A 27,637-nucleotide genomic window follows, 5' to 3' on the forward strand; every position below is an offset into this window, starting at 1 on the left:
TATACATTTTTTCACTGGACACACCGTATATTTAGATTATCACTAGATGCCCGTCATTGAACAATGCCCACAATCACTTACATACTTAGATTTAATGTAGCTGATTTTGGAGTCTGTGACTAGATGGGCACGAGAAAAGGGAAAGAGCCATGTCTTGGGGCTATGGGTTTATTACCCCATATCATTTTTGGGGTTCTTGATCTGTTTGTATCCAGAGTGGCAGCTCTCCCTGCCCCAGCTTTGGGCTGTCTGTCTCTGTTTGGGAGCCGAGATGGGGTTTCCAGAGGGAGTTAGGTGTGGGGTGGAAGGCAGCCCTTTCATTTCAGTATGTTGCCTTCAACTGGATATACACAGCCAGTATCTCTGACCAGGGATCCTGCTGTTTCTGTGGGTTTTGCCTGCTTCTTTTTGCTTTGGTTCTTTTTTTTTTTTGCTTTGGCGCTGTGACTGAGCTTGCCGGCTTGGCTTCTCTTGCTGCTGTGCCATTGGGAAGCCCTGAGCCAGTGCATGCCCACCAGGACTGGGTACACCCTCATTTAAGGCTGGTGAACAATCCCAGGGACTCTGTCCCCGCCGTGTTTGGGAGCCAGGCTGCTGCTGCCCAGTCCCTGCCATGCTGCTCCGGGGTTTGTGCTACACTGGAGCTGTCTGGGAGGTGCCACGGTCCAGCTACAGCTGCAGAGCTTCTGCTGCCTCTTGCTTGCTGCCCCAGGTGTGCCTGCCCTGCTGTTCCAGCTTGCTGCTCCTGAGGTTTCCTGCCACAGCTCCTTTCACTCTCTAGAGTGAAAGTCCTTCACAAACGCACGCACATGGGTTTGTGAAGGAAGCCCCTTCCCCATCGCACGCCATTACCGTGTGGAGAGACGCGGCCGGAGCCCGCAGCACAGCGCCCCCTGCAGCCCCGGGGGCATCATGGCAGCCCTGCCCGCCGGGAGCCAGCAGCGCCCCCGCTGGCTGTGCCCGGAACTGCACTGAGGGGAGAGCGCCTGCGGCCCTGAGAGGCTGGGCTTGGGTTTCTGGGGGGAAGCTTCCACTATTCAATATTTCTTCCATTTCTATTTTTTAAATAAACATTGTTTTTTTCACTTTCACCCCCTGGTATCTATTTCTCGCATTGACAGAAGAAAAGGGAGCCACTGAAGCCCTTTTCTCCTTAGAGGAAACACTCATTCCAGGGCGTTTTCTCCTGAAATTTGTCTTGAAACTGAGACAAACCAAAATCATAAAATGCACAAAATCTCTGGGATAAAGAGAGCCTGAAAAATATCTTTGTTCCTAAAAGATCTAACTTTTTTATCATATTTTTTAAAGACTATTTTTAAAAATTTTGAAGCCGAATAGATCTTTTTTGTCGAAGATAAATTGCACTTCTGACTCTTGCAAAAAAATTGAAGTGGCTTATTGATTAACTTGGACAGGACTGTCCATTTTGATACGTATAGTATTTCGAAAAGTTTAAAAACTGTGAAAGTGCATCACCAAACAACTGAAAGTAGAAAAATTTCAGATATTCAGATTATCTTGAATAAAAATTTGATATTCTGTGGCCATCAGAGAAATTTATTAAACACCTCACAGTGCTCATCTGAATAAGGACTTTTTCCAGCAAAGTAGGAGATGTACAGGTGATTCAGACATGTTTTTCTTACTGTCACCTTCGGAAGACCCTTTCCAGCCATTTATAGAGAAACCAGAGACTATTCCATCCCTTTTTCCCTAGAGTCATCTAACCAGTATTTATCATTACACATGTCATAAAATATCTGTGATTCCCTCTAGAAGTAATTCACAGGTGCAAACTTGCCTTTTAAAACCTGCCCTAACTATTTATGAATGTTGCATTAATGGAAACAGCAAGGCAGGAACTGTAAAGATGCTGGAGCAGAGGGTGCTGCCTGTGCCTGCACTGCACAGTCCATGTGACAGTCAGCAGCCAAGGGCAAGGTCCTTTCCAGAATAACACCGAATTTTGGCACAGCAAAACTAACATTTCTGTCTTTGGGGCACACTGGGCAATCATTAGCACTTTTCTGACAGACACTCTGTACTAGATTTTGTGATTAACATATTGTGACCATTTCATTTCAAGATCAAGTCAAACGTTATGGCACGCTACATATTTCAGGAAAGTGCTCACTGCTCCAAGCTCCACCTGTGATGCTGCTAAATAACAGTAATGAGCATTAGTGTCCATGTAGTAGGATAGGTTTACATGGTGCTTTGTAACTATGAAAATAACATTTCAGAGTGGTAACTGGGGAATTATATACTCTCTAGGGAAATCCTGTGATTATCTAAAAACAAACTTGGTTTGTTTAAATCCTTCTAGCATGACCACAAAAGTTTCTTGTTTCCTTGGAATTAAAATAAAAAAATTGAACATGTGCACATCATCTTGAAATCGTCAAAACATGAAATACTTTCTTGTTATCTAGACCGCAATATTACTTATTCCAGATACCTTACATTAGTTATTAGCCCTAAAAGTATTCCAAAAGGGTGAGGTTTTTGTTCCTTCATTGGATTACAGCATATAAGCATATATAATGGATTATAAGCATAATAAAAGCAAAACTTTTCCCAATATTTTTGTATTTCTGCTGAGGTACTAAGAATATAGCACCTCTCCATTGTGGGTCTTATTGTTTATTTCTGTGATATTCTTTCTATGTATGCCTTTGTACACAACTGCTCTTTGGAGAGAAACAACGGTTGAAGTGTGATCAGAAATCCCATATGTTATTGCAGAGCCATATAATCCAGATGTAGTCTTTTTCTTGGGAGTTTCTTACCCCTCCCAAGTTTGCCAGGAACGTTTTGGTCTCATCAGGCCATTATATTGCATATTCTGCCCCCAAACTGTGAGATGAAAGCAGTGAGCCCCAGTACAAAATGCACATATACAGAACAAGTTACCTTGAGATTTTTCCCTTTTTTTTTTTTTTTTTTTTTTCACTACGCTTCAAAACAGATCTGCTTCACCAAAATTTTTATTTTGTACACTGCTCTACACACTAATTATTTCAATGCACCTTTCCCATTTTCCACACTAGGTCTGAAATTACTTCACAGAGTGGGCTTTCTTTTTGGATGAGGCAGATAAAAGCAAAGAGAACAGTTGAGATGATGATGAGTAGAAACACAAACTCTGACCTTGAAGCCCTATCTAAGCATCCTACCCTGCAGAACACTCTATTACTACTTCAGCACAAACCTCCAGGACAGGTACAGGAAACACAAGTATATTTTGATGAGCATATTTCCTCTTAGCTTTGTGGTAAAGGTTTGGCAACTTATGCTCTTATCCCAGCCTTTGATTCCATCATGTTGAACAAAGAGCAAATACACAGCTGTTGCCATGAAGCATGTTACATGTTACATGTTACATGTTCACACCCCAGCTTAGCACATTCCTTCTTCTCCTTATACCATGAATACTCAATGTTCATTTTAACACTGAAAAGACACTGAGGAATGACTTCACAATGTATCTCAACACTAAAAAGCATCCATTTAATAACTAGGAAAATTAATGAGCAGCTGACCTAGGTCTTCAAAGCCATCTTTTTGTACATCTCAAAGAGTGGATGGCTCTTGCTGTATGACTGAAGGCAAACAAACCCTAATGGTACCAGGTCAAAGAAAGTTAGAAGTTCAAAGCTGGTTGGAGGAAGCTCCCTTCCAGCTGCCTGGTCAATCTAAACTCTGTTTAATTGAGTCAGTTCACATCCACACAAACTTCCACAGGTTGCACAGAACTCAGTTTTCCAAATGGAGATGCCTTTCTAAGTGAAAAAGAATGAATAAAGAATTAGTAAGTTATTACTAAATATTTTAGGCAAAATGTATTACAGAATCATATAATAATGCAGGTTAGAAGGGACTTCTGGAGATCATCTGATCCCTTGCTTAAGGCAGCACCAACTTAATTAGGCTGCTCAGGGTCTTGCTCAGTCAAGTGCTGAATATCTCTGAGTGTGGACATTCCACAGCCTCTCAGGACATCTGTCCCAGTATTTGACCACATGTATGGTTTGTGCTGGGCATGACAGTGAGGACAGCAGAAGATTCTGACCTACTCATTAGAATCAGATTAATTATCTGTCCAATTTGTTAGAGTCCTAGAAGTTAAAAGTCCTTTTTGTAAGCTCATAAACCATTTGCAAGCGGGATCTTAGTATTAAAAGTGACTCAGAGGTTTGTTACACTAAAGTGGGAATTTAAGTGTCCATTCATGAAGTATCTGGAAAACAGTTTGGGTGTTGGAGCACCAGTGTGCATTGGTCTCTGCACTAACCCTCAGTTAATAACCAGCAGACAGCTGCAGCCTTGCCCAGCTCCAGTTTGGGACTGGCATAGTGCCACAGAAAGAACGTACACTAACCCAGTCCCAGTGAGACATATGTAGGGAACCAATCTTAGAAAAACCTACATTTATAAAAATATAATTCTGTAATTGCCCTATTCTGTGGAGGGACATGGAACAAAGCCCTTTGCCACATTGCTGCAAATGCATCCAGGAGCAGCTGAGATATTCACACAGCCGCCAAGTTGGGAATCTGACTAACAAATACATGGAAAATTTCCTCAGTAATATATTCACTGCTTACATATTCAATAGTGCTTCCAGCATAGACATTTCTAAATGGTTCCTCAGCTTCATCAGAGTTCCAGTCTCACCCTGATGCTTGATGGGTCTGCACCATCTCTGAACAGAAACAGGAGGTAGCTGCAGCATGGAGATGTGCACATGCCTCCACAGGAACCCTTGGAGTGATCTGGCAGGAGTTTGGAGCAGGGTGACAAGATCTGTGCCCTGCCACCTGAGAAACCCCAGGGCTGTTCCTTAGGACCTCCCTGAAAGGAGTAATGGATTCCAATCTACAGCAACCCCTACTACTAGAAGTACTGCCTGGCTGGAAGTACTGCCAACACTTGGCTGAAACCTTATCATCAGGAATCATGATGACCTGAAAGAACTCAGGACTCATCAGTTAACAGGTCCTTGGCTTGAGTGAATGACCAGGGCTGACAGAGGACTCACTGAGGTCAAGGACTGGTGTCCATCTGTCCAAAGGCAGCTTTAAAGAGATGTGGGGCCTGAGGAGAGCAGGAGGGTAAGCTGTGGTTGTCTCCTGGGCAGCACCATCAGTGGCTGTGATGGCAGCTCCTGGGGACTCTGCGTTGCCAGAGGAGTTTCAGGGCAGCCTGTGGCCAGAGCGTGCCCTGCAGCGTGCTGTGCTCAGCCTGACTGCAGGCACTGGGACAAGCCCACGTGTGTCAGTGCCTTTCACCCACCCTGCAAGCAAACAGCCTCCTCAGAGCCCAGCTCCAAAGCACACAAACCAGTGGATGTGCTTTCACACCCTGTGTCTGTGTTTAGAGCACTGGCCCCATATTTTAAATGCAGATTATTTCTCATTAGCTGCACACTCAGATGATTTAAGATGCATCTGACTGATGCACATTGACAGCTTTCATAACTGCCTTTGCTGCTGTCCATAAGATAGTTTGTTCCTTCCAAGCTCCAGTAGGAAGTTGGTTTTACATTGGGCAGAATTCAAATCCCAAACAAATTGAATCTGCAGTGCACACCAATGCAATAATTGAGGCCAAAACTTGGCCTACTGACCCTGCTCATCTGAATGGTATTTCTATGGGGATAATGATGTATTATTCTTCCCTTTTGACAATTACTTCTTCACAGATAATTTTTGAAATTTTCTGTGCCATTTTTCTGTGATGTTGCTCTGGTATCCTGGATACTTAGTTGTAATACTCTGTGCTCCTGTCACGCCATTATAGTTGCCTAAAGCATGTTTCTTTATTCCTTTTTCTGCTCTACCTTTCTTTTTGGCTCTTTCCTGTATTCTGCCACCACATTAACTTCATTTGTGTAACCACAAAAATGAAGAATTCTACTGAATTCTGAAAGAAACCTTTGTGTTTCATGAGTTTTCTTCCCTTATTATCCTGCTACTTCCCAAACTGCTACTTCAGCTTTTCACTCAAACGATCACCCCTCGGCCTTCTGTATTGTACAAAGTCATCTATTTTTAGCCCTTTCCCTTTAAAACCTTTCCCTGCATGGTATTATTCACAAATTTGACTGTTACTACTTTTGCTATATGGATGTTCCAAACCAGCTGCCCCTTATTCTAGTCTGGATAGAAAGTATGAAGTGGATTTATGATTTATCCTTCTCATATCACCCTATCCCTGTCCAGTCACTCATATAACATGGACAGGGTTCTGCATTTTATTCTGCCTTCTGTGTCAGTGATGGGGAGAGATTACTATCCTCCTTCACATGCAGATCCAGGGATTATTTTTGATTTCTCTGTCAGGTATGTATTACTGTTGTCCTAGTTCTGGCCAGGACAGGGTTAATTTTTTGTGGTAGCCAGAAGGGGCATGGCCAGGACCCTGACGTTTCTCTATATTTCCTCACATAATTGCCAGGGACAGGGAAAGGGACTCTTCCAGGGAGAGAGGGTTTCTTCCAGTCAAGAAAATGTGGTAGAGGGAGCTGTCTGGTGTTGTTTACTTACAGGGAGTTTTTCTGTGTGAATTATTTATTTTCTTATACCTCTTGTTGTTGTTAGTGTTAATTTTTATCTCACTGCAGTTTCATTGTTGTTCGTATCTCAACCCATGGTCTTTGCCTTTTGTGTCTCCAGTTGGAGGGGGAGGGAGAACAAAGGGTGGTTTTAAAGAGAGTACTAAATTGGAGAATATCATTTCTAAGCCATGAAATAATTTAAAAAATAGTTCTATCTCCCTGTGTGCAAGAGCTACAAAATGCATACTGCCACTGGAGATCCTTTACACAAAAACTGCTGTTTCATATCCTGGATCTAGAGTAACTACATCTCATTGTCCATTTGTCTTGTTTTGCAACCCAGAGCCTTCATTCTTACCAAGCTTTCATTTCAATCCTTGAAAATCTCTGCAAAACTCTTGCATTACCCTGCCTTAGCTATCCCTGTACAATGCACTTTGAGCCCTTTAATACAGGACTGACCAGTGTCCCCTTGTAGCCCCCTCTTGTCCCTCATGTCCTCTTTGCCATGTCACCTATGCTGAGCCAGCAAGTTCACTTGGTAAATCTTCTCTGGACATCTGAAATCCCAAATCCTCAGCTCCTATAGACACATGTAGTGACACAGGGCTCCCCAAAACCAAGGCTTTTACATCTCTGTGCTCAAGTTTACCACTTTGCTGTAAAAGGGCTAAGAAAATATTTTTCTACCTACCCCACAAGAACATGTGGTTTGTTTTGTGATAGTCGTACCAGTAGCATTTGCAAAGCAATGACTCACTGATGGCAGTACAGCAAAAAGTTCAAATATTTGTTTATGCTGTATTATAGCTAAACCTTTGTGGTTTTTTAATGTGGAATCTTCACTTCTGACTAAGCTTTGAGATGGATGTAAAAGTGTTGAACTGAAGTCCTGGCCTTGAGTTGAATCTGAATGAAGCCCATATGGTGAAGAAAAACACTGTGTAAACTGTACAAAAAACCAAAAAAAGCCATAACTGAACAAGATAAAGAAGAAAAAGCTGCCAATGAATATAAAAGAAAACAGAATTAATCTTTTTCTAATTATTTCAGGTAAAATTATATGTAAATTAATAATTGCTTCCTGCACTTCTGGAGTTGCTTTAACGTTGAGGAGCACCTTTAGTGATAGTCATATTTTTATTTTTTAAGTATTACTTAACACATTTCAAAATCTGTTTGGAAACGAGTATTTTTAACAAATTCCAATCAGTTCTACTGAGAGAACAGGGATCTGTTCATCTAAACACTGGTTTGCTTAGAAGTCTCTTCAAGTCATGCTCCTGTTCCTATAAACTTGTTTTAAAATAAAAAACCTAAAATCTTCTTGGTTTAAATCCCAGGGATTCCTACTTAGATTTTACTTGCATGTAAGTAAATAGGGAATAATTGTGCTGACTTGTAGTACTTAAAGGAAGTACAGGCAGAATCAGAACCATACTATGTTGTGCTGAGCCCTTCTTTGCTGATAAATGCACACATTTCCCACACACGCTCTCAGATAGTAGAAAACTGGAGATTCCCAGTAAATTTGGCAGAAATGAGTTGTGCCAGCAAGTTTGTGGTGGGTGTGTTCAGAACTGACCACGTTTTAGCACAAAGAACAACAAGAATTTGGAATGTCCTGCTTCTTGCTTTCTTTTCAATTATTACCAATGAAATACAGTAGCAAACTGATCTATTGTACAAAAGAAAACAGAGATTTGATAAATAAAATGTGTCACTGTGCTTTAAAATAAACCATGTTTTTTGGATTTCCAAAATGTGGTATGTGGTGATAATGCCTGTAAGTCAAAAGTATTTAAACCTTTTATGGAGGAACAAATCCAGAGAGGTCTCCCCCATATTGCATGACAGTTTTTGGTGATATGGATGCACTCTTTGATTGCAAAGGAAAAACTCTTGTTCTGTCTCTCTATAAAGAATATTCTCAAGATTACTTAACCTGCTGCTATAAAAGATCTTGATTTTTTCATACACTTCTTTTGCAACTTTGAAAACATACTTGCCTGCCAAATGAAAGCCTAAGACATTTTAACAAAATCAATGCATTTAGGAAGGAACAGCTCTTTACTGTGCAACCTATGAGCAATAAGCCTGGACAGAAATATGTTCTGTATCACAAACATGTCCAGTATGAAAGGGTTTGTGTGATGCAATTGCCTACAATGACAGGGACTACATCAGTTGACCAAAAAGTTTCTTTCTGATCCCTTTGTCATCTGTCAAGTTTCCTGTTCTAGGGGACAGTATCAGTTTGTACAAAAACACCTTCCCTCCAGTGCAAGACTCTTGTGTATATTCTTATTCCTGTTTGCTCCAAAACCCACAATGATTGTGGCACTTCCCCCACAGGTATAACTTATACTCTTCCAAATCCTAAGAAAAGAAAGTGATGTAGATTACATCCTTAAATTTATAGTGGGAGAGGGAAATGGCTTTAACAGACTGAGAGATTTGAGCACTCTTAAGTTCTGACCAGGAAAAATCTTTTGGAAACAAAACAAGAGAGGACAGGGCTATGAAAATGGGTCCTGTTGGTAGAGTGAGCAGCAGGACAGATGGAACCAGGGGGAACCAGGGCCCCAGTGTGGGAGTGGAGATGCAGCACTAGGACAGGGTTGAAGAGAGTCAGGAAAGAACAACAGAGACCAGAGCAGAATTTCAGTTTCAATGAGACTGAATTTCACAGAAAGATGAGACTTCCCAGAAGCTGGTATAAGGTCACTGAAGATATGAGTGTTCTTGGAAGTGTGGTTGGTTCAGGCCCTCAGATTGGATCTCTGCTGCTAATGAGGGGAAACTCCCTCTGCCAGGAGGCCCCTTAGACAAATGTTGCTCAGGGAAGGTAACTCACACACTGTACTTCTGCAGCAAAGTGTTGGGTCCAGAAAAGGGCAATGTGAAAACACCACATTGAGCAGTAACTTCTAATGGCTGCACCACTACTGTAAATACAACTGATGGCGTTGCACTCCTGGTTTTCTGTCTAAACCCCAACCATGGAATCTCAGAGCAGGACACCTCTGAGTGTTACTGTCTCTCAGGAGGGAACATCAAAGGTGCAGGACAGGGAGCAGCAGGAGATGTCACAGCATTTATTTATCCTGTTTTGAGTCTTCCCATGCCTGTGTTGAAGGACACACATACCCAATGCAGTGGTTTCCATACCAGGCTGATAGGCTCTTCCCAGTGAAAATGCAGAAGTTCCAGGAGTTCCTTACTAAGTTTTACAATCTCTTCTGATTCTAAGGAAATTGGAAATCAGAAAATAAAAAGCCCATATGCTTTAAAAAAAGGGAACTGAACAAAAAGCAGTGTCTTTTGAGATTAATGGGGTGTCCACTGGTTTTCTTGGGAAGAGGTCATTTGATGTTTTGCCTAAGAGTAATTCCAATGAAGAATGGCTTCCCTTTTGTTTTTAAGACTCTCTAGCCCTTTTATTTCATTGTGACCTTCCAGGTAACAGCACAGATTTAGTACTGAGGGGGTTTCATAGCTGGACCTACTCCATGGGTCAGATTCTGAAGAGAGTCCCAGCAGCCATTCCACTCTTATTTTCCTAACATGAATACTGGCTGCTTCAGAAGATATATTGCCATATTTTTTGTACATCTGGAACAAATGCTCCAATTACCAGATTTTGTGAAATCAAATACAAAAACAAGAAAAAAAAAAACAAGTTACAAAGACAAGAAGGCAAAAGATTTACTGCTAATGAGATAGAGTATTTCTCAAAGCAAAGGTAACAACAAGGGGGAAGTTAGGGCAATAGTGAATTTTTAAAAGACAAACATGTTGAATCAGATGGCCTTTATCTCTCTCAGAAATCTTACTGCCTTTCCTTCTTTGGCATTTTCTTCAAACACTCTTCCAACACCCTCAGGCACAACATGGGACAAAGACCTCCAATGAAAAAAACCCACATAAACCAGTACAAGTCCTGTAATCATAGTAATGAAAGGCAGTTTCTCCAGTGTCTTTCCTGCAGTGGCTCTGATGCTCTGAGGAGTTCACTACCAGAGACCATCTGAACACCAGTGATTACAGTTTCAGTTGCTTCCATGGATGTGCATGGCAAGAAGAGGAGATGACATGTGTTTATTTTGGAAATCACTAAGTGTATATGCAACCTTCCAAATGTTTCTAGAAGTTTACTGATCTCCCAGAAGGTGTTTTCTGGGAACACAAGGATTTTTATTTATGCTTGTTAGAGCTGTGAACTGAGATGAGTGTGCTGTGCTTTGACATTATAGTTACAGCTGTAGAAATAATTCCATAGGAATTACCCTTTTTAAACTTAGCCTAGATTTAATTTTTTTGATAAGCAAACAATAACTTTGTGTGGTTAAATGATTTTGATCCAGAATTTTCTGTGAAGGAAGGGTGGGGGGGTTGTTGTACTCTGCATTTATAAACAAAACACTAAAGTTTATGAAGCTCTAGATATTTGTACTTTAATCCACTAATGTATTATTTTATTTTACATGAAGTATAGAATGCAGATATATTTTAAAGGCTTTTTATTTATGACTTTCATCCTAGTTTGTGCAGCTGTGTATAGAGAAAGGTTTAAGACTACTTGGAAGCTAAAAAGTTTGTTGCAAATGCATTTGCACAGATGCCTTGTTCTTATTCTATTTGCTCTCTTAAAAAGTATTTATATGATAACATATCAGAACCTCAGTTCATCCAGAATTGGCCAGCAGGGGCAGGGAGAGAGAGAGAATCCAGGGAAGTGATGGTACATGACATTTCTGGCAATCTTTTAACTGTGATACCTCTACAAGGTTTGTTTGTAGTCATTGCACTTTTATTAAATTTAACTCCTTAGTTTTCCAAAGCAAATATAGTGAAATCATGGATATGGCAACTGGAACTACCAGGAACATGTTACTCAGTTCTGATTAAAGCTGGAACTGAGGGGGGAAATGGAAAATCAGACACTGAAGCCCTAGATGTTTCCTGCATATTCTCAGAAATATGTTGCTTATTCTAGGGGAGGATTTAAGGTGTTATTTCTATTAATCACTAGCTGTCACAGAATTATTTCTCATTAAGAAAACTGATATGATTTGTGCAACCTTAAGTAAATACAATAAGATTATTATTTCACATAGTACCTGTTAAAACAAATACACATCATTAAAAAAACAAAGTAGTGATGTTTGTTGTTACTGTGGACTGTGGATGGGAGGGAAATGAGACAGACAGCAGCAGGTGTGGCTAAAACCCTGATATTTATGCCTCCACTGAAGCACTCCCCAGTGGCACCTAAAGGGGATAAATATTACTGAAGAACTTAAAGCCCTGTGGTAGAAAAGGATGTTGAGAAGTCAAGTATATCTGATGCTACCCCTCAGATGCATTCAGTGAACAATGAGGCAGTAATGAGGACAGGAAAATATCTACTCAGACTTTTTATGCATCATTAGTCAAGCCACTGGGTATTATGGTTGAACTAAAAAAATCAAGGAAAACAAACTAATTTTGGATTATACCACATTTTTTTCATTTTCTCTTCAGCAAAACAATAAACTGAAAAGAGGGTTGACCAGAAACAAAACTTTTTGTCTTCAGTTTATTTAGTCTTCATTTTAGTAAGTTAAATTTGAACATTGATAGTTTTGTTCTGAAAATGCTGTCTTACCCAAATATATTTGCTTTATGAACATTTTTTCAGAAACTATTTATTAAATTTGACCCAATTTCATGACCGCTTTTATTCTCCCTTCATGATGTGTTTAAGTGGTTAATCACATCCTCCATTGCCATTATTTTATTTCCCAGGAACAAAGACTACTCATATTTTCTCCTTTTATCCTCCTAATTGAAATGCAGGATGCCTCATCACCAAAATACTTGAGTGTGTTCCATATTAAACAACACCCTCCACAAAACCTCTTCACATAGAGCAACAATGTCAAAATAAGAAATCTGTGTATGTGCCCAAGTGAAACGAGGTGAGGGTGGAGAGATGGTTTTTGTATGTGATCCCAAAAAAGGTATTTGTCCATCCTTTCTGAGGTTCTTCCCTTAGTGAGCAAGTTGGGGAACAAAGCTGGTGCAATCCCCCAAAACAAAGACAAGTAACTCTCAAGCAGCACCAAACTGACACAGAGTTTGTGTTCCAAGTGCAAATTCCTGAATGGAAAGGGAGGGGAATGAATGTACACTGTTTATCTGGTACAGACAAAGACAGAAAAGCAGGAACCCACACTCTCCAGTACTGATAGCTGTGGTCTACCAAGTTTAGCAGCAATTTCATTTTTTCCCCAGGACACACATGTATGTGTTTTGCTCCTTGCTTTAGCAAGCTGCAGTAATTAAGGTAACAAATCCACAGGCAGCCCACACAGAGTTCCGTGGTTCAATGTACAGTTTTTCTGGCTAGTCCCTGATAGGAAGATGAAAGTATTTTAAAGCCAAGGCTAATTTGGACAGCTGCTCTCTATAAAGTCAACAAGATCATAATAAGTCTACTATTAGTTTGACAATTGAAAGCCACACATCCCACATGAGGAAAAAAAATGCCAGTTCATTCATTTTGTGAAGACTTTTCCCTCTTTTTAGACAAGTTATCTCAAACTTGGCCAGCCTGAGCTTCAGTTAATTGTTTTGCCTGTCTGAGCAATCCTGAAGGGGACTGTGCTAAATTCAGAGTAAAGAGGATGCCTTGCTTTGCTTCTGAGGTGGTTCTGTGTAGATATTTGATAAGGCAGAGCACAGGAAGGAGCTGTTTGAGATGCTGCAGTGGGAGCCCTGGAGATGGAGGAAGTTGCCCACTATGACTCAGAGACAGATATCTCAGCACAGTTCCCATGTAAATTAACTGAGATAGAACTATAATGTTTAGTTGCTAATTACATTTAGACTCCTTTGGGGAACCCACCAAGATTTCTATGAATGTACAGTTCCAGGCAGTGAACAGACAGAATTAATCCATTGGTTTGCTCTAACAAGGGACCTAAAATGAACAATTACTTACACTGCTGTGATTGCCCTTCTTCAAGGTTAAATTCTCCTTACAGACTCCACTGTTGTTCTTCACATGAGATGATTTTTCATTGAGGAGCAGTGAAAGCTGTTACATGATCTGTCCACTTATTTATTCTTCTAAATTAACAATACTGCTTTGGGTTAATGATAATGATTTTTTTTCATTAGTGGCATCTTTATCCTTCATAAACCACATATTAAAAACAAAATTTAAAAATTAAACAATGAAAAAAGAAAACCTGGGAGAGTCTTTGAAATTTTCCTTATCATAACTGATCTTCCAGCATTGACTTTTCATGACAGATTTATGTAACAAAAACTGTTTTTTCTCCCTACCTTTCCCACATTACCAAGTATTATTCCTACTGCCATTACAACATTTTTCCCAATGACTTGATCTGAATTTCACTTGGTTCAGTTTAATCCCCACTTGCTGCCACTGGTGTGGTGTTTGGATTTTTCTCTGCATTCTCCCTCTACTTGAGGCTTGACCAGCATCCAAGTTGCACAGTATAATGTTGCTGTTAATTCATATTTAGGGTGCATTCCCAATACAGTCCATTAGCCCTTGGTGTAGAAATGTTCTTACAATGACATTCTCCAGCAGAAGCTGATAAAATTCATTCCTTCAATGTAAGAATCCTGACTTAATGCCCTTTCTTTGCTTTTTTTTTTAATTGGTGCATTCAAAAATTTGTGTAAGTTGGAGGCAGCAAAGTGGATGTATACTACTGCAGACAAGATCTTTGCTGTAAAATACTGCAATTTGTTGTCATTAGTTTTCTGTTCAAGGTAGTTTCAAGGCACAAAGAAGACTGGGGAATGTTATAGGGACAAAATACATCCGTGGATTCAGGAGAATTATCAGTAACAAACAAAGCAGCAAAAGCCACTTTATTTGGCTCTTTGAAACAAGAGGTAGCTGAGGAATGTAAAGCAAGAGTCTCATTTTGCAACCAGATTTTCAAAGAAATTTTGCTTTCATTAATGATCTCAGACTCTCTCTTGTTTCTTCACATTGGAGCAGATCAGATTTGGGGATGTGTTTATGTCTCTTTTAATGTTTTCAGAAGGGGCAGTGGCCTTGCTGTCAAAATACCACTGGGGCTCTGTGTTTCACTCCTGTACTGCCAGGTCTGTTCGTGGGAATTCTTTCTAACACAGTTTTGGTTTTTCCTTTTAGGTAGAGAGGATTGTAGACAAAAGGAAGAACAAGAAGGGCAAATGGGAATATCTGATTAGGTGGAAAGGCTATGGGAGCAACGAAGACACCTGGGAACCTGAACACCACCTGCTCCATTGTGAGGAATTTATTGATGAGTTCAACAGACTGCACGTTACCAGAGAGAAGCGATCCCGGCACGGCAAACAGGGCAGCGCTCCCAAACTGCTGCGGGAAAGCCGAGGCTCGTCCGTGGAGAAAATATCACACAGACCTTCTGAATCTGGGAAGCCTAAAGGATCAACACACAAAAGGAAGAGAATTAATCCATCCCATCAAAAACAGAAACGAGGATATGCAGCAAAGCCAGGGTCTGCAAATGACAGGGCTGCTAAAACTGTGACTTACCGAACTACTCCCAGCGGTTTACAGATTATGCCACTGAAAAAGCCACATAATGGTCTGCAGAATGGAGATGGCAGCCATGAGAAAGATTCTAGACATTTTGGGAATGGCTCACAGCAGCAAAACGTGGATTTAAATGATCACGAAGGAGAACAAAACTTGCCCAGCGTGTTGGAAGTCAGTAACAATTCCCCTGTGGTGAATGGCATTGGTATGTGATTTACAGAACTCGCTGTGCGGGAGGGAGAGGGTGTTCATTGCAAGTAGGGCCCACTCGTGGAAAAACTGTTGTCACACAACTGATATGGTGAGAAGCACACAAACAAGTTCCACACTTTCCCTACATATTATACACTTTTTTTATCAGTTGGCTTCTCTCTTCCCTTTCCCACGGAGTGATGGTGAAGCAGTGTGGGCTCTGTCACGAGATTTGCAGTGTAAATCCCCATGGGAAGTGAGGACAGGGCATGGAGTAGGAATGACAAGTGAGATGTGTAATAGTGCTGCAGCTTTGGGTTTGTGTATCACCATGTAACAAATCACTACTCAGGTGTGCTCAAACCCAGTGGTCTAGTGAAACCAGAATTATTTTAGAATTAATACCACCCTTGCTAAAGTCCCCTGGTAAGTGTGGCTGAATAGCATTCAAGTTATTCAGTATTAATGCTTGTCATAATCAGGAACACTCAGAACAGCCAGGTCCTTGTCTCTGACAGTGACTGGACACATCACAAGTCCCAAGACAGACTTTAGAAGAAGATAGAAACAGTCTTGAAGTGAACAAGAAGATATAGGAGACATTTCTCTCTAATCATCATAGTTACTGACTTGCTTAGTTCTCCAAGAATAAGGTTTATATTCTCTATAAGAACTATTCAACTTACAGGAAATCAAATAGCTTCTCATTATCTCTCTGTGTCAAATATTTTTGGTTTGTTTTTAATCCTACCAAATTTACAGCCTCAATGGTGTTTTGTGACAGTTATTTTTAGGAGCTAACAATAAGATGCACATTTTATTTGATCAGGATTTGGGATTTGGGATTTTGTTGGGGGGAGCTGACCTTTCCTTTCACTGAGTGGCCTCTTGTCCCTCTGTGAAGGGATGAGGTGGAGGGTGCCCTGTCAGTCTGTGGGCAGCCCCAGCCCTTTCAGCCTTCCTGCCACCTGGAAGGCTTTGCTGATTCCTGAGAGTTCTGAGTATCTCCCTGTGCCATTGGTGTGGGGGGTGGTTTTAATACCTTTTGAAAACAGCAGGAGCTGTTCCAAATGATTTCCCACTGCTTACTGATACAGTGATGATAGAACCTTTGGAGAATTATTTTTTTCTGCTCTTACACACTGCATAAAGGTTTTCATTGAGTGATCCACAGTTGCTCTTGGGGGTTTTTTCCTTCCTTGTTACAGTTAATTTAGAACACAGCTTTATGTATGATCCCTTTCACTATGCATTTAATCTGCTTTACTGTTGCCAATTCACCTTTTTATTTTGATTCAGTGAAGCTCTTCAAAATCTTTCCCAGTTTTCACTCTACTTATTTTGTATTGCCTTCGAGTTTTCCTCTCCTATCTCTCTTCCCAGCTCATTAATACATACATTAAATAAACTAATCCTCCTGCAGATCCTTGGGACAGCCAGCTTGACATGATGAAAAGTAACCATTTGTTCCAATTATTTATTTTTATTAGCTACTTTCTATAGCCCATGATAGTACTCATTTCCTTAACAGCTTCTGCTGAATTGCCCTGCCAAAAACTTTTCAGAAGTCAACATAAATTATATCACCCTGCTTTCCATTTTCCAGCCTACTGGCAACCTGGCAAATGGTTGATTTGGGAAGGAGAACTGACCTTGCCCAGTCTTACTGGCTCTATGTGACAGCTACTGGAATCTTTCAAACCAGGCATCAAATAATGCTACTAAAAACTCCCAAACCAGCAAAATGCATGGTCAGATTTAAATGCATAAGTACTCCTGATGAAGCCAATGAAATTTGAAGTTAAATCACTTTAAAGTGTATTTTGGCTTTTGCATTGTGAGGAGTTTGAGCTCATGTAAGAATGCTTAAAAGTTACCTGCTTCTTTAAGACAATTTGCATATCTACTTACAGATGTGTATAAAGGTTTGGTGGGTTTTTTTACCTGTTTCTAATTAAGTTTTTCTAATATTTTATGTTATTAGTGGAGAAGTTCTGATACAAAATGTATCTTTGAAATGCATTAATTCCCATATTTTAGAATTTTTTGTTTAATGAAGAACTGAAGGGTCACAAAGAGCTGTAAGGTCAAATGAGCCTCTCCTTTGTCCCCACAAGAGCTAAGGAGTGGCCTCCATCAGCCCTGATTGAATAATCTCTGGCAGAGAGCTCTGGTTCAGGGGAAAGCTGCTTTTCCTCAGCTGCCAGGTGTTCTCTCCTGGCCCAAGAGCTGATCTCTGCAGCTCCTCTCACACAGCTCTTCATTACAGTGTTTGTGTTCTCCAAATCCATCACTTGGGTTCTGTGTTTTCTTCCCCTTGCATTCTGTAGGCAAAAGGAGGAGATCTTTAAATCCCTGTCTGGTTCTTTTCTGAAAAGCCCAAACTCAGCAGCTCTGCCCAGGTCAGGAATCCCTCAAGTCCTGCTGTGGGATACCCAGCACATGCAGAGTGGAGAAGGCTACAGAGAGGAGAGATGAGACTGTCTGAGGAATAGCAGACAGAAATTGGTGAAGAAGGGTCAAAATCAAATCACTAGGTTTTTTCCTAATATTGCCCTGCAAGCTTGAGAGGAGCCACATTTCCTGATCCAGGGGTTTGAAACATCAAGTGGAAGTAACTTGCACTACTCTTCACCAAGTCCAACAATTTCCTGAACTCCCTCGGTATTCACACTCACACAGAGGATGCCAGTGTGATCCTGCCCTGTGTCCCATTATTATCACAGAAACCCACACAAAACCAGGCTGAAATTTTACAAATTACAAATGAAGAAAGTTTCAGAGAAAAATGCCCAATTTGTTGAATAACTGAAATTTTGTTCCAAACATTTTGGGTTTCAAAACTTTCTCCAAATCTGAGCCAAGGTCCTAAGGCTGTGTCCCTAGGGAGCAGGAGCAGTGTGGCAGTCTGCTTGGCAGGACTCCCACGTTTAGCTTGGAGGCAGCCAGCTATGCCAGAGGTTTCAGGCAGTCTGCCACTGAGTCTGCAAGTTGAAAGCCTGGCATGCTCCATCAGTGCTTGCAGGGCTCCCAGGCTCTAGATGTGGAACAAAGAGGGAGCCTGGAGGACCTGGTTTGGCTCCCAGAAGCTGTGGCTCCTGGGCAGCCCCGTTCAGAATCTGAGGGAGCAGACATTTGTATCAGCTTGGAGATTGCCTGTATGGAACCCAAATGAATGTCAGATTCATTTCTCAGCTAAGTGTAAGACTGCACAGAAATTATGTATAGAAATTTAAGGTTTGTCATGACATAACGCCTAGATTTGGAAAAGTCAAAAATTCCCTACAATTTGCAAACCTGGCTGTAGGCCCAGCTCTGCTACCAGTGTGGGCCTGTGCTTGAAGGTCTCCAAACCCACCAACCTCAACCAGTATTGTTTCATATTATAATAATGTTTAACCACCAATGCATTGAACCAAGCAATATAGACAGTAATATTAAAACTAGAAGTAATCAAATAATGGCTATTTTGTTTGTCTGTCCATGGCAGTTCTGTTCAAACAAATAACACTCTTTGAAAACCAGCTTTTGATGACTCCTTAAATGAATATCCACCAGTCTCTCTGGTTTTGTGTATAAATCCACTTGGGTACAAGTGTTTCTTCTTCTGCTCTAGACAAACTCCCATCAGGAAGCTCTTTACCCCAGAAGGATGAGTGTACCTACAGGTGTGTGCACAAAATGTCCCAGTGGAGGCCTGGGACCTTGTGGAAGTAGAGACAGATCTTTAATACCAAAAACTGTCTTCTACACATCCTGCCATAAGGAGAGCAGAATCATCTTTACTGACAGTTACTTAAGGGTCTGCAAATTGGAAAATATTGAAAAACTCTGTGAACAGCATCCATTGATGCTCCCAGGAGCTAACAATAGTGGTCTTTCTGATGATATTTGTTGTCTTCTGTTATCACATTTCTGTTTTTCTCCAGATATTGTAATTGAGAGTTATTGTTTTGTCAAGTTTCTTGACAGCATCAAAAAACATCCCCTTTTAATTTTATCTTTCCTTTTTCTACATCTCTTTCTGTGTACCATCTGCTGAAGAATTTCTGCCTGTCATGTATCACTAACCACTGTTTTTCTCCACTACAAAAATCTTTGTAGCCTCATGGTGCCCTTGATTTAAATACTCTCTGTGACTTAGTCACTGCTTCCTCTTGGTTTTTTAGCTCATTCTGTTTTATTTCTTCTGAAAGAATACTGGCAGTAAAAGACAAGCAAATATGCATGCTCTCTTACTTTGGATAAAAACTCATTGCTTTTAGATATCTTACAGATGCTCCCTTAGCTGGAGAAGTCTGAAATTATTAGTAAATTATCAACAGAACACAGCTTTTAAGTATGTACAGTATTAACCATTACCCACAAGAAAGACAGAAAAGAGGCAGTTAAAGGCTGTTGGGAAGGCTGAGGAATGCCAAGCTGCTTTTCCAGGGAGAGTGAGGGAGCATGGCTTATTTCACCTAGAAAAATTAAAGCCTCAGCTGCATCATCCCTTCCATCCAGCATAAATGCATACTGCTAATAAAAGCAGCAGTCCAGCTCTCCTTCCCATGACACCCTGATTGTTATTCCCATCCCTCCCTCTGCACCAGTTTTAATACTTTTGAGGCTACAAGGTGAACTGCATCTATTTGAAAATTAACCAGTTGTGCAGGGTGAGTTATCAGCCAGAGCACATCACCAGAACAACTCATGGTGTGGCTGCCCTTACCAGTGCTGGGGTTGCTGTGGGGGGTGGTGGCACCATTAAACTGGCTCTAATGAAACATTCAGAAAATATGGATCTGAAAATAACAGGAGCTTGAGGTGTCCTCCAGCAGTGGGCAGAAGCAGTGAAGGAGATGTGGAGCTCCCCCAAAGCACTGAGGATCAGTGCAATCTTTCCTCCCTTTCCTCTCTTTCCTCTCCCACGCTTTGTCTGCCTCAGCCTTTTAGAATATAAATTTCTAATGTGTTTTCTTCAATCCCTGGGAGAATGGAACCCCAGTGTCAGAGCCTTTAGCAGTGGTGCAGTACTGTAGAAGATGCAGGGATGGGCAGCTAAAATGAAGAGGATTACAGGAATAAAAGAGCCTTGGAGAGGGGGTGGCTTAGGGCAGCACAATCAAAGTTTACAAAATCATCAAGGCCTCAGATATACTAAATGCACAACTGCTGCTCCTGAAATCCCTTGATAGCAGAACTAGGACCACTCACTGAAACTGGTGGAACATCAGATAAAAGCACAGATGAAAGAAAATTCTTCTCTGTGTAGTGGCTACCCAACTTCTCAAACTCATACCACAGGAAGCTGTGGAGACAGACAGCATCAACAGGCTCAGAAGGGGATTAGAGAAATCCATGAAAAGGTCCACAAGCAAACACTGAAGGAAACAGGAGGGATAAACCCTCTCATATTTCTATACAACATTTAGGGATGATACTATGGGAAAGGACTGCAGAAAGCAACCAAGCTTGCATTTTCTCCTTAAATAGCATCCTTTACTGCCCTCTTTTACTGCCATTCTTGGAGAAGGATTACTGCATGCAGCAGTGGTCTGGGAACTTCTTAGGTTGCCTTAAAAAATATTGAAGCTTCTTACAAATATAAATGTTGGCTTAGGTATTCAACAAGTTCTACTGCTGATTAAATACAAAGTAATAATTAAACTCCCAGTAAAGAGCATTTTCTCTCATTTTTTCTGTTTTCTTTTTGTATTTAGACCGAGCACCAAATACTCGCAATTAAGCCAGAAATCCACACTTAGATGTATCTAAAGCTTCCTTAGTTAATTGGTGACATCCTTAATTTGTTCCACGTGCAGCACAAATTCCTTTGGGTCTTTGAATGTCTCTTTTTGGCTGTCACAGTCATTTTTCACCTTGACACGCTCAGGTGCTGCTCCCCTTGAGTGCTGACATTGCCCCTCATGCAGGGACAATCCCAGTGGCTCCAGAGCAGGAGCTCCAGCAGCTCCCACAGTGCTCAGCTGGCCTGGTGCCACAGCAGGGCTGTCTTCAGAGTGTGCTGATCATTTTCTCCAGTTCATCGGATTAAACCCGATTACAGGGGTGCACTGGAGACACAGAAACAACAAGCTACTCACTATATATTGTTCTCTTAATGATCCACTTTTGGAAATGGCACTTTTTCATTTATGTTTCTCTCACATTGAATTTAGATCTTTCCTCTGATTAAATTTCTTTCAGCTGGCATCCAGATAGTTAAAATACTGTGATAAGATCTATAGTTTCTTACATCATGCATTCATTTACAAACTGAATACATAAGAAAGAATAAAACAAACCAAAAAAATTACTGTGAGACTTTTTGTTGAGCTGGATTATCTGAATGAATTAATGTTCTACTATTCTCTTACCATCTGTATTTAAAATAGATGTAGCATATCTTCCAGGTAGATAATCAGTACAGTTAGACTGACACAACTTCCATTCTATGGGCATTTGTGCCTCTGATTTTGTAAGTTCTTTACACTTTTTGGGAGTTTGAAATCACAATTCAGTAGCTTATTGCTTGTTAAGCACTGAATAGATAAAAGTGTAATATTTAATAGCCTGCCTCAGTCAAAGGGTTAATTAGTTTCAGTACATTATTCCCAATGACATTGGTGTTCTATTAGTAATTTCAAAAGATGATTTCTGTTGTAAGAATACACTAAAAAAAAAAAAGTTAGGAAAAAGAAGAAACATGCCTTAAGAAATTATTCATAGCATTTAAAGTTCAAGCACGTGGTAATTTCTACACTTGTGGACACTTTTTGTCAAGAAAACAAATTTCCAATTCTTTTGGTTTCAAATGATTTTTTTTAAGTGATGATTTAATGGAATTTGGCCATGTTTGCATTGCACCAGGCAAATCCTCTATTCAGTATAACCCAGGCAATGCTTTAGATGGTATCTCTTAATTCAACAAGAAAAAAGAGTTTCCTGATTGACTGAACAGGCTCCTGGACCAGGTGGATCCCTGTGAGGAGATGTGTGAGTACCCACATGCACACCCCACTGAGCACTGGCTGTGTTCTCACATCCCATCTCCTGGCTGCAGTGCACATAGAGGATTTCACACACTGTGAACAATTGCACAGGCCACTGCCCACTGGGAGGTGTCAGACAGATCAGTTACCTACGTAAGCACCAGCTGAAACAGAGCTAATCCAAAATGAGGGTAAGTGATTTTGGTTGAGAGGCATCTGTCATGAATTCACTGCTCAATTCTATTCCAGCAGAGCAGTTTTAATTGGATGGTGGTCACTTAAACTCTAAAATTTAAACCTCTATTCTAATATTCATGTTATCTGCCCTTTAAAAATTCCTGGATATTTGAAACCAGGAGCTGGAACAGGTCAGCTTTGGCAGGAGTAAAGAACAGAGCAAACAAAGGTGTTTTCATTCAGCTCTCTCTTGGCCTTTATTAAAAATACTGCATTGTGGGCTGGTATCTATAAAAACAAAAAACAGTGACTTTAATCTCTGTCCCTCAACAACCTGTCTCTGCTTTATTTTTAATGGCAATGGTGTGAAATACCTGTAATTAGAAAAGGATTATTACATAGAAACCTTATAAAGCTCCTTCAACACCCCCACTCAGCACTGTTACCAATCATCATCTATTGCCTATTACAGAAACTCTGTAGACATCAGCAAAGGAATGGTTTGCAGTTCATACACAGAGTAAGTCAGAATAAACTGTCTTTAAAAACTGACTTACTATTGCTCTTACTTGTTTTTAAGGAGGAATTACATCTTTCTTCTCATAGTTCTCTTTTTTCCCTACTGCTGGATACTCTCCAAATATGGCATCAGTTCATTGGGTCTAGAGGTTGTCTGATCAGAGAACAAAAAGTTCTGCACGTTGGAATACAGAATAAGAACAATGGCTTGAGGCCACATTTGACGAGCCAGGCACTTTTTCAAAATTTTTTTTTCCTGTTATTTTATATTTTTCTATTTCCATTGAAGCTAATAGAGAGTATCACTCCATTTCTTTGATGGTATAGAGGTAATTTTGCTTCAATTCTTTCCATCTGCAAGGTTCTTCCCTGGCCAATGGAAGCTTGAATCTACACAGCACTGTGAAAAGGAAACTTGATGGAGAGAAAGATTATGTGTTTGATAAGAGACTGAGATACAGCGTGCGCCAAAATGAAAGTAACTGTCGCTTCAGGGACATTGTGGTCCGCAAAGAAGATGGTTTCACTCATATTCTGCTGTCAAGTCAGACTTCAGAGAACAATGCACTGACCCCAGAGGTAAGTGTTTAGCCCTAAAAGCCAAAGAAGGCCATCCCAATGTGTGGGTTATCTTGCAAACATTGCACTTGAATTCGATTTTATGTATTTTTTTCCCTAATTGATGAACTTAGAAAAGAAGTCTGGAGTACAGACATATCTAACTTTTTCACACTTGGGATTCCTATCCAAAAGAATGCAATGGAAATTAAATTTTAATTCACGTGGCTGAAAAAATAAAAGTAACTAAAGGAATGGCAGAATCAGTATTTCCAGCATGGAATTGTGTGAAGCTGCTTTTCACACATTGAAGTTACTGATATTTACTATCCTAGGAGAAATCTGCTCTCTTTCCTTTTACTAATTTAAATAGTGCTCCAGTTGTATACAGAGAATTTCAGTCTATATCCTGAGACAGCCTTTCTAAATTCCATCTTGATCCCTAATTACTTTTTCTCTGAATCACTGTATTTATTTATGAAATCTTAACCAATTAGGGGCTCTATCCTCAGCTGAATTGCATAAAGTCATATAACATATAAAAGATAGAAATTAATTCCCTTGTTCCAAACATTATACACACAAAGGCAGACTCAGACTTGCAGCTTGTACTACCCCAGTACACACACGGATCACTGCAAGGGCTGAGGAGCTTTTCCTTCTGTTCCCTGTGGCTGCGATGCCCTGTGACACCATTCCCATGTCAGAAGAAAAGGGGTGTCCATGAGTGCTGGCATCAGGATGGATGTCCTGGAGACAAAAGGGCACACCCCAGCCCTGTTCACACCTGAGCCCTGTTCACACCTGAGCCTGTCCCACACCTGAGCCCTGTTCACACCTGAGCCTGTCCCACACCTGAGCCTGTCCCACACCTGAGCCTGTTCACACCTCAGCCCTGTTCACACCTGAGCCTGTCCCACACCTCAGCCCTGTTCACACCTGAGCCCTGTCCCACACCTGAGCCTGTCCCACACCTGAGCCCTGTTCACACCTGAGCCCTGTTCACACCTGAGCCTGTTCACACCTCAGCCCTGTTCACACCTGAGCCCTGTTCACACCTGAGCCTGTTCACACCTCAGCCCTGTTCACACCTGAGCCTGTCCCACACCTGAGCCCTGTTCACACCTGAGCCTGTCCCACACCTGAGCCTGTTCACACCTCAGCCCTGTTCACACCTGAGCCCTGTTCACACCTGAGCCCTGTTCACACCTGAGCCTGTTCACACCTCAGCCCTGTTCACACCTCAGCCCTGTTCACACCTGAGCCTGTTCACACCTGAGCCCTGTTCACACCTGAGCCTGTTCACACCTCAGCCCTGTTCACACCTCAGCCCTGTTCACACCTGAGCCTGTCCCACACCTGAGCCTGTCCCACACCTGAGCCCTGTTCACACCTGAGCCTGTCCCACACCTCAGCCCTGTTCACACCTCAGCCCTGTTCACACCTGAGCCTGTTCCACACCTGAGCCTGTTCCACACCTGAGCCTGTTCACACCTCAGCCCTGTTCACACCTGAGCCCTGTCCCACACCTGAGCCTGTTCACACCTGAGCCTGTTCACACCTGAGCCTGTTCACACCTCAGCCCTGTTCACACCTGAGCCTGTTCACACCTCAGCCCTGTTCACACCTGAGCCTGTCCCACACCTCAGCCCTGTTCACACCTCAGCCCTGTTCACACCTGAGCCTGTTCACACCTGAGCCCTGTTCACACCTGAGCCTGTTCACACCTGAGCCCTGTTCACACCTGAGCCTGTCCCACACCTCAGCCCTGTTCACACCTCAGCCCTGTTCACACCTGAGCCTGTCCCACACCTGAGCCTGTTCACACCTCAGCCCTGTTCACACCTGAGCCTGTCCCACACCTCAGCCCTGTTCACACCTGAGCCCTGTTCACACCTGAGCCCTGTTCACACCTGAGCCTGTTCCACACCTCAGCCCTGTTCACACCTCAGCCCTGTTCACACCTCAGCCCTGTTCACACCTGAGCCTGTTCACACCTGAGCCTGTCCCACACCTGAGCCTGTCCCACACCTCAGCCCTGTTCACACCTCAGCCCTGTTCACACCTCAGCCCTGTTCACACCTGAGCCTGTTCACACCTGAGCCCTGTTCACACCTGAGCCTGTTCACACCTGAGCCCTGTTCACACCTGAGCCCTGTTCACACCTCAGCCCTGTTCACACCTGAGCCCTGTTCACACCTGAGCCTGTTCACACCTCAGCCCTGTTCACACCTCAGCCCTGTTCACACCTGAGCCCTTCCCCAGGCAGTAAGGGCCTGCTGGATGGCCAGGGCTGCCATGGAGCAGGGAGGGAGCAGCAGGAGCTGCCTCCCAGCACCAGCCTGGCCTGGCTGAGCCTCCTGCAGGCAGAGCTCCTCCAGGGGCTGCCCTCACTGGGGAGATCTCGGCCTTTTCTGCCCCCTCTGTCCTACACAGCAACTTCAAGAGTGTATGAAATACCAGTTTGAGCAGCACCTGAGGGAAGAGTAGATTGTAGCTGTGGGGAATCATGTAATTCAATAAGAAAATGAGTAACTTTGAAGTTAATTACCTACAATGGGCAGGTATGATGAGTCCCCTTCTCAAATGCACACATACGCATGGGCAGTAATGCACTGAGTGACATTAACTGGCTAAAACTGATGGTACACAACATTTATCACTCCTAGTTTTTAAACTATGTAATATTTAGAAGGATTATCTTGGTAATTACCACAGAACACCCAACACTTGCTTTTAACACTAATTTCTTAAAATGCTTTAGATTGCATCAAATCCATCACTCCATCTCTGTCTTAATTACCACTAATTGACACTGCAGGTAATTTAGATGAAGGAGCTCAAGGACCTGAAAAAATATGAAATCATGGACTCTCTGTGTTCAGTCAGAGCAGACATACCTTTACATTGCTGGCTGTGCTGTTCCACATCAGCAGAGTTCAGATGCTCTAACCAGGGGATTAATTCAGCCTCTTTGGATCTGCCAAACCAATCCATTTCATCCTTTGAGAGTTTTCAATATGCCAGGAACCCACCTCTGTGGAAGAATAAATGATAAGCATGTAATAGTCCTCTCCCTGCATCACCAGCACAGACTATTTCTAGAACCTTTACTGCAGCTCACTTGAAAACCAGGAAATGCATTTTACAAAACCACTTTACTGACCAGGATGGTCAGGAATTAATCAGGTATTGAGTTCTCCACATGGAAATTGTCTGTTTAAACCTCATCCAGGCCAAGAGCAATCACAGGCTCTTGCCCTTGGAAGACTCATGGCTGTAAACATGAAACAGCTCCTTTGGCCTCAGTCCAGGCTGCTGCCCATGATCATTCACACCACAAAATCCAGCACCTCCAGGACTGGCAATTTCACATTCTTGCTGGCAATTACAGCAAAAACCCAGGAACTGAAAGGAGGAAGGTGTTGAATGACTTGTTCCTGCAGTTTGTCACCCATAGGTGAGGCAAACTGACAAAGTGTTTTAGGGATGTTCACAGCATTTTCAGTTTTGATGCCTTTTATCCCCAGTGAATACGAAATAATAACACACAATTCCTACAAAATGAAGAAAGGGTGTTTCACTTTGTGTAAAGTGCTAACTTCAAGCTTTATTAGACATTCAGTAAATTATGTTTGCCAAATAGCAAATGAATCATTTATTCAGAGCAGGTTTATTTGATGTGCTTAAATAGTGGCCTGGTTATACTTGGCCATCAATGTTAAAGAAAAAAAAGGTGTGCACTGCAAACAATCATTTTAAACTTTTAAACCTAAGTTTATACAAAATCCCATTCACCCCTCAATAGCTCTGCTTCCCTTTGGGCTTTATAGGAATCTTCAGATGAAATTAATAATTGTGTTCAATCATTGGCCCCTGATATTTATGCCAATTAAAATAGCAAAGAACTTATTTATACCCAAAAAAAAAAATAAATAAAGTCTAGAGAAGTCTACCTGACTCTTCATATTGGTAACCCCAGTTGTGCAGGTGATTTTAGCATGAAATGTGCCAATGCTCTTTCCAGCAGCCTTTGCACTGATTGATGTTGGCTTGGTGCTTCTTTAGTAATTGAGTTTT

At 41.6% G+C, this 27,637-nt stretch overlaps 1 protein-coding gene and 1 long non-coding RNA gene across 2 annotated transcripts in view; one reads left to right on the top strand and one right to left on the bottom strand.

The window, feature by feature from the left end:
• CDYL2 (chromodomain Y like 2) overlaps positions 1-27,637 on the top strand; it is a 60,184-nt gene that overhangs the window by 17,129 nt on the left and 15,418 nt on the right. The window contains exons 2-3 of the mRNA XM_063168068.1: positions 14,745-15,339; positions 23,361-23,578. Coding sequence (XP_063024138.1) covers positions 14,745-15,339; positions 23,361-23,578 — 813 coding nt within the window. The remainder of the gene's footprint in view (positions 1-14,744; positions 15,340-23,360; positions 23,579-27,637) is intronic.
• The window catches only part of LOC134424354 (uncharacterized), a 51,778-nt gene continuing 50,607 nt past the window's right edge, over positions 26,467-27,637 (bottom strand). The window contains exon 3 of the long non-coding RNA XR_010029394.1: positions 26,467-26,594. This is a non-coding gene — a long non-coding RNA (uncharacterized LOC134424354). The remainder of the gene's footprint in view (positions 26,595-27,637) is intronic.

Source organism: Melospiza melodia, chromosome 13 (genome assembly GCF_035770615.1).
Source record: "Melospiza melodia melodia isolate bMelMel2 chromosome 13, bMelMel2.pri, whole genome shotgun sequence".
Classification (NCBI taxonomy): Eukaryota; Metazoa; Chordata; class Aves; order Passeriformes; family Passerellidae; genus Melospiza; species Melospiza melodia.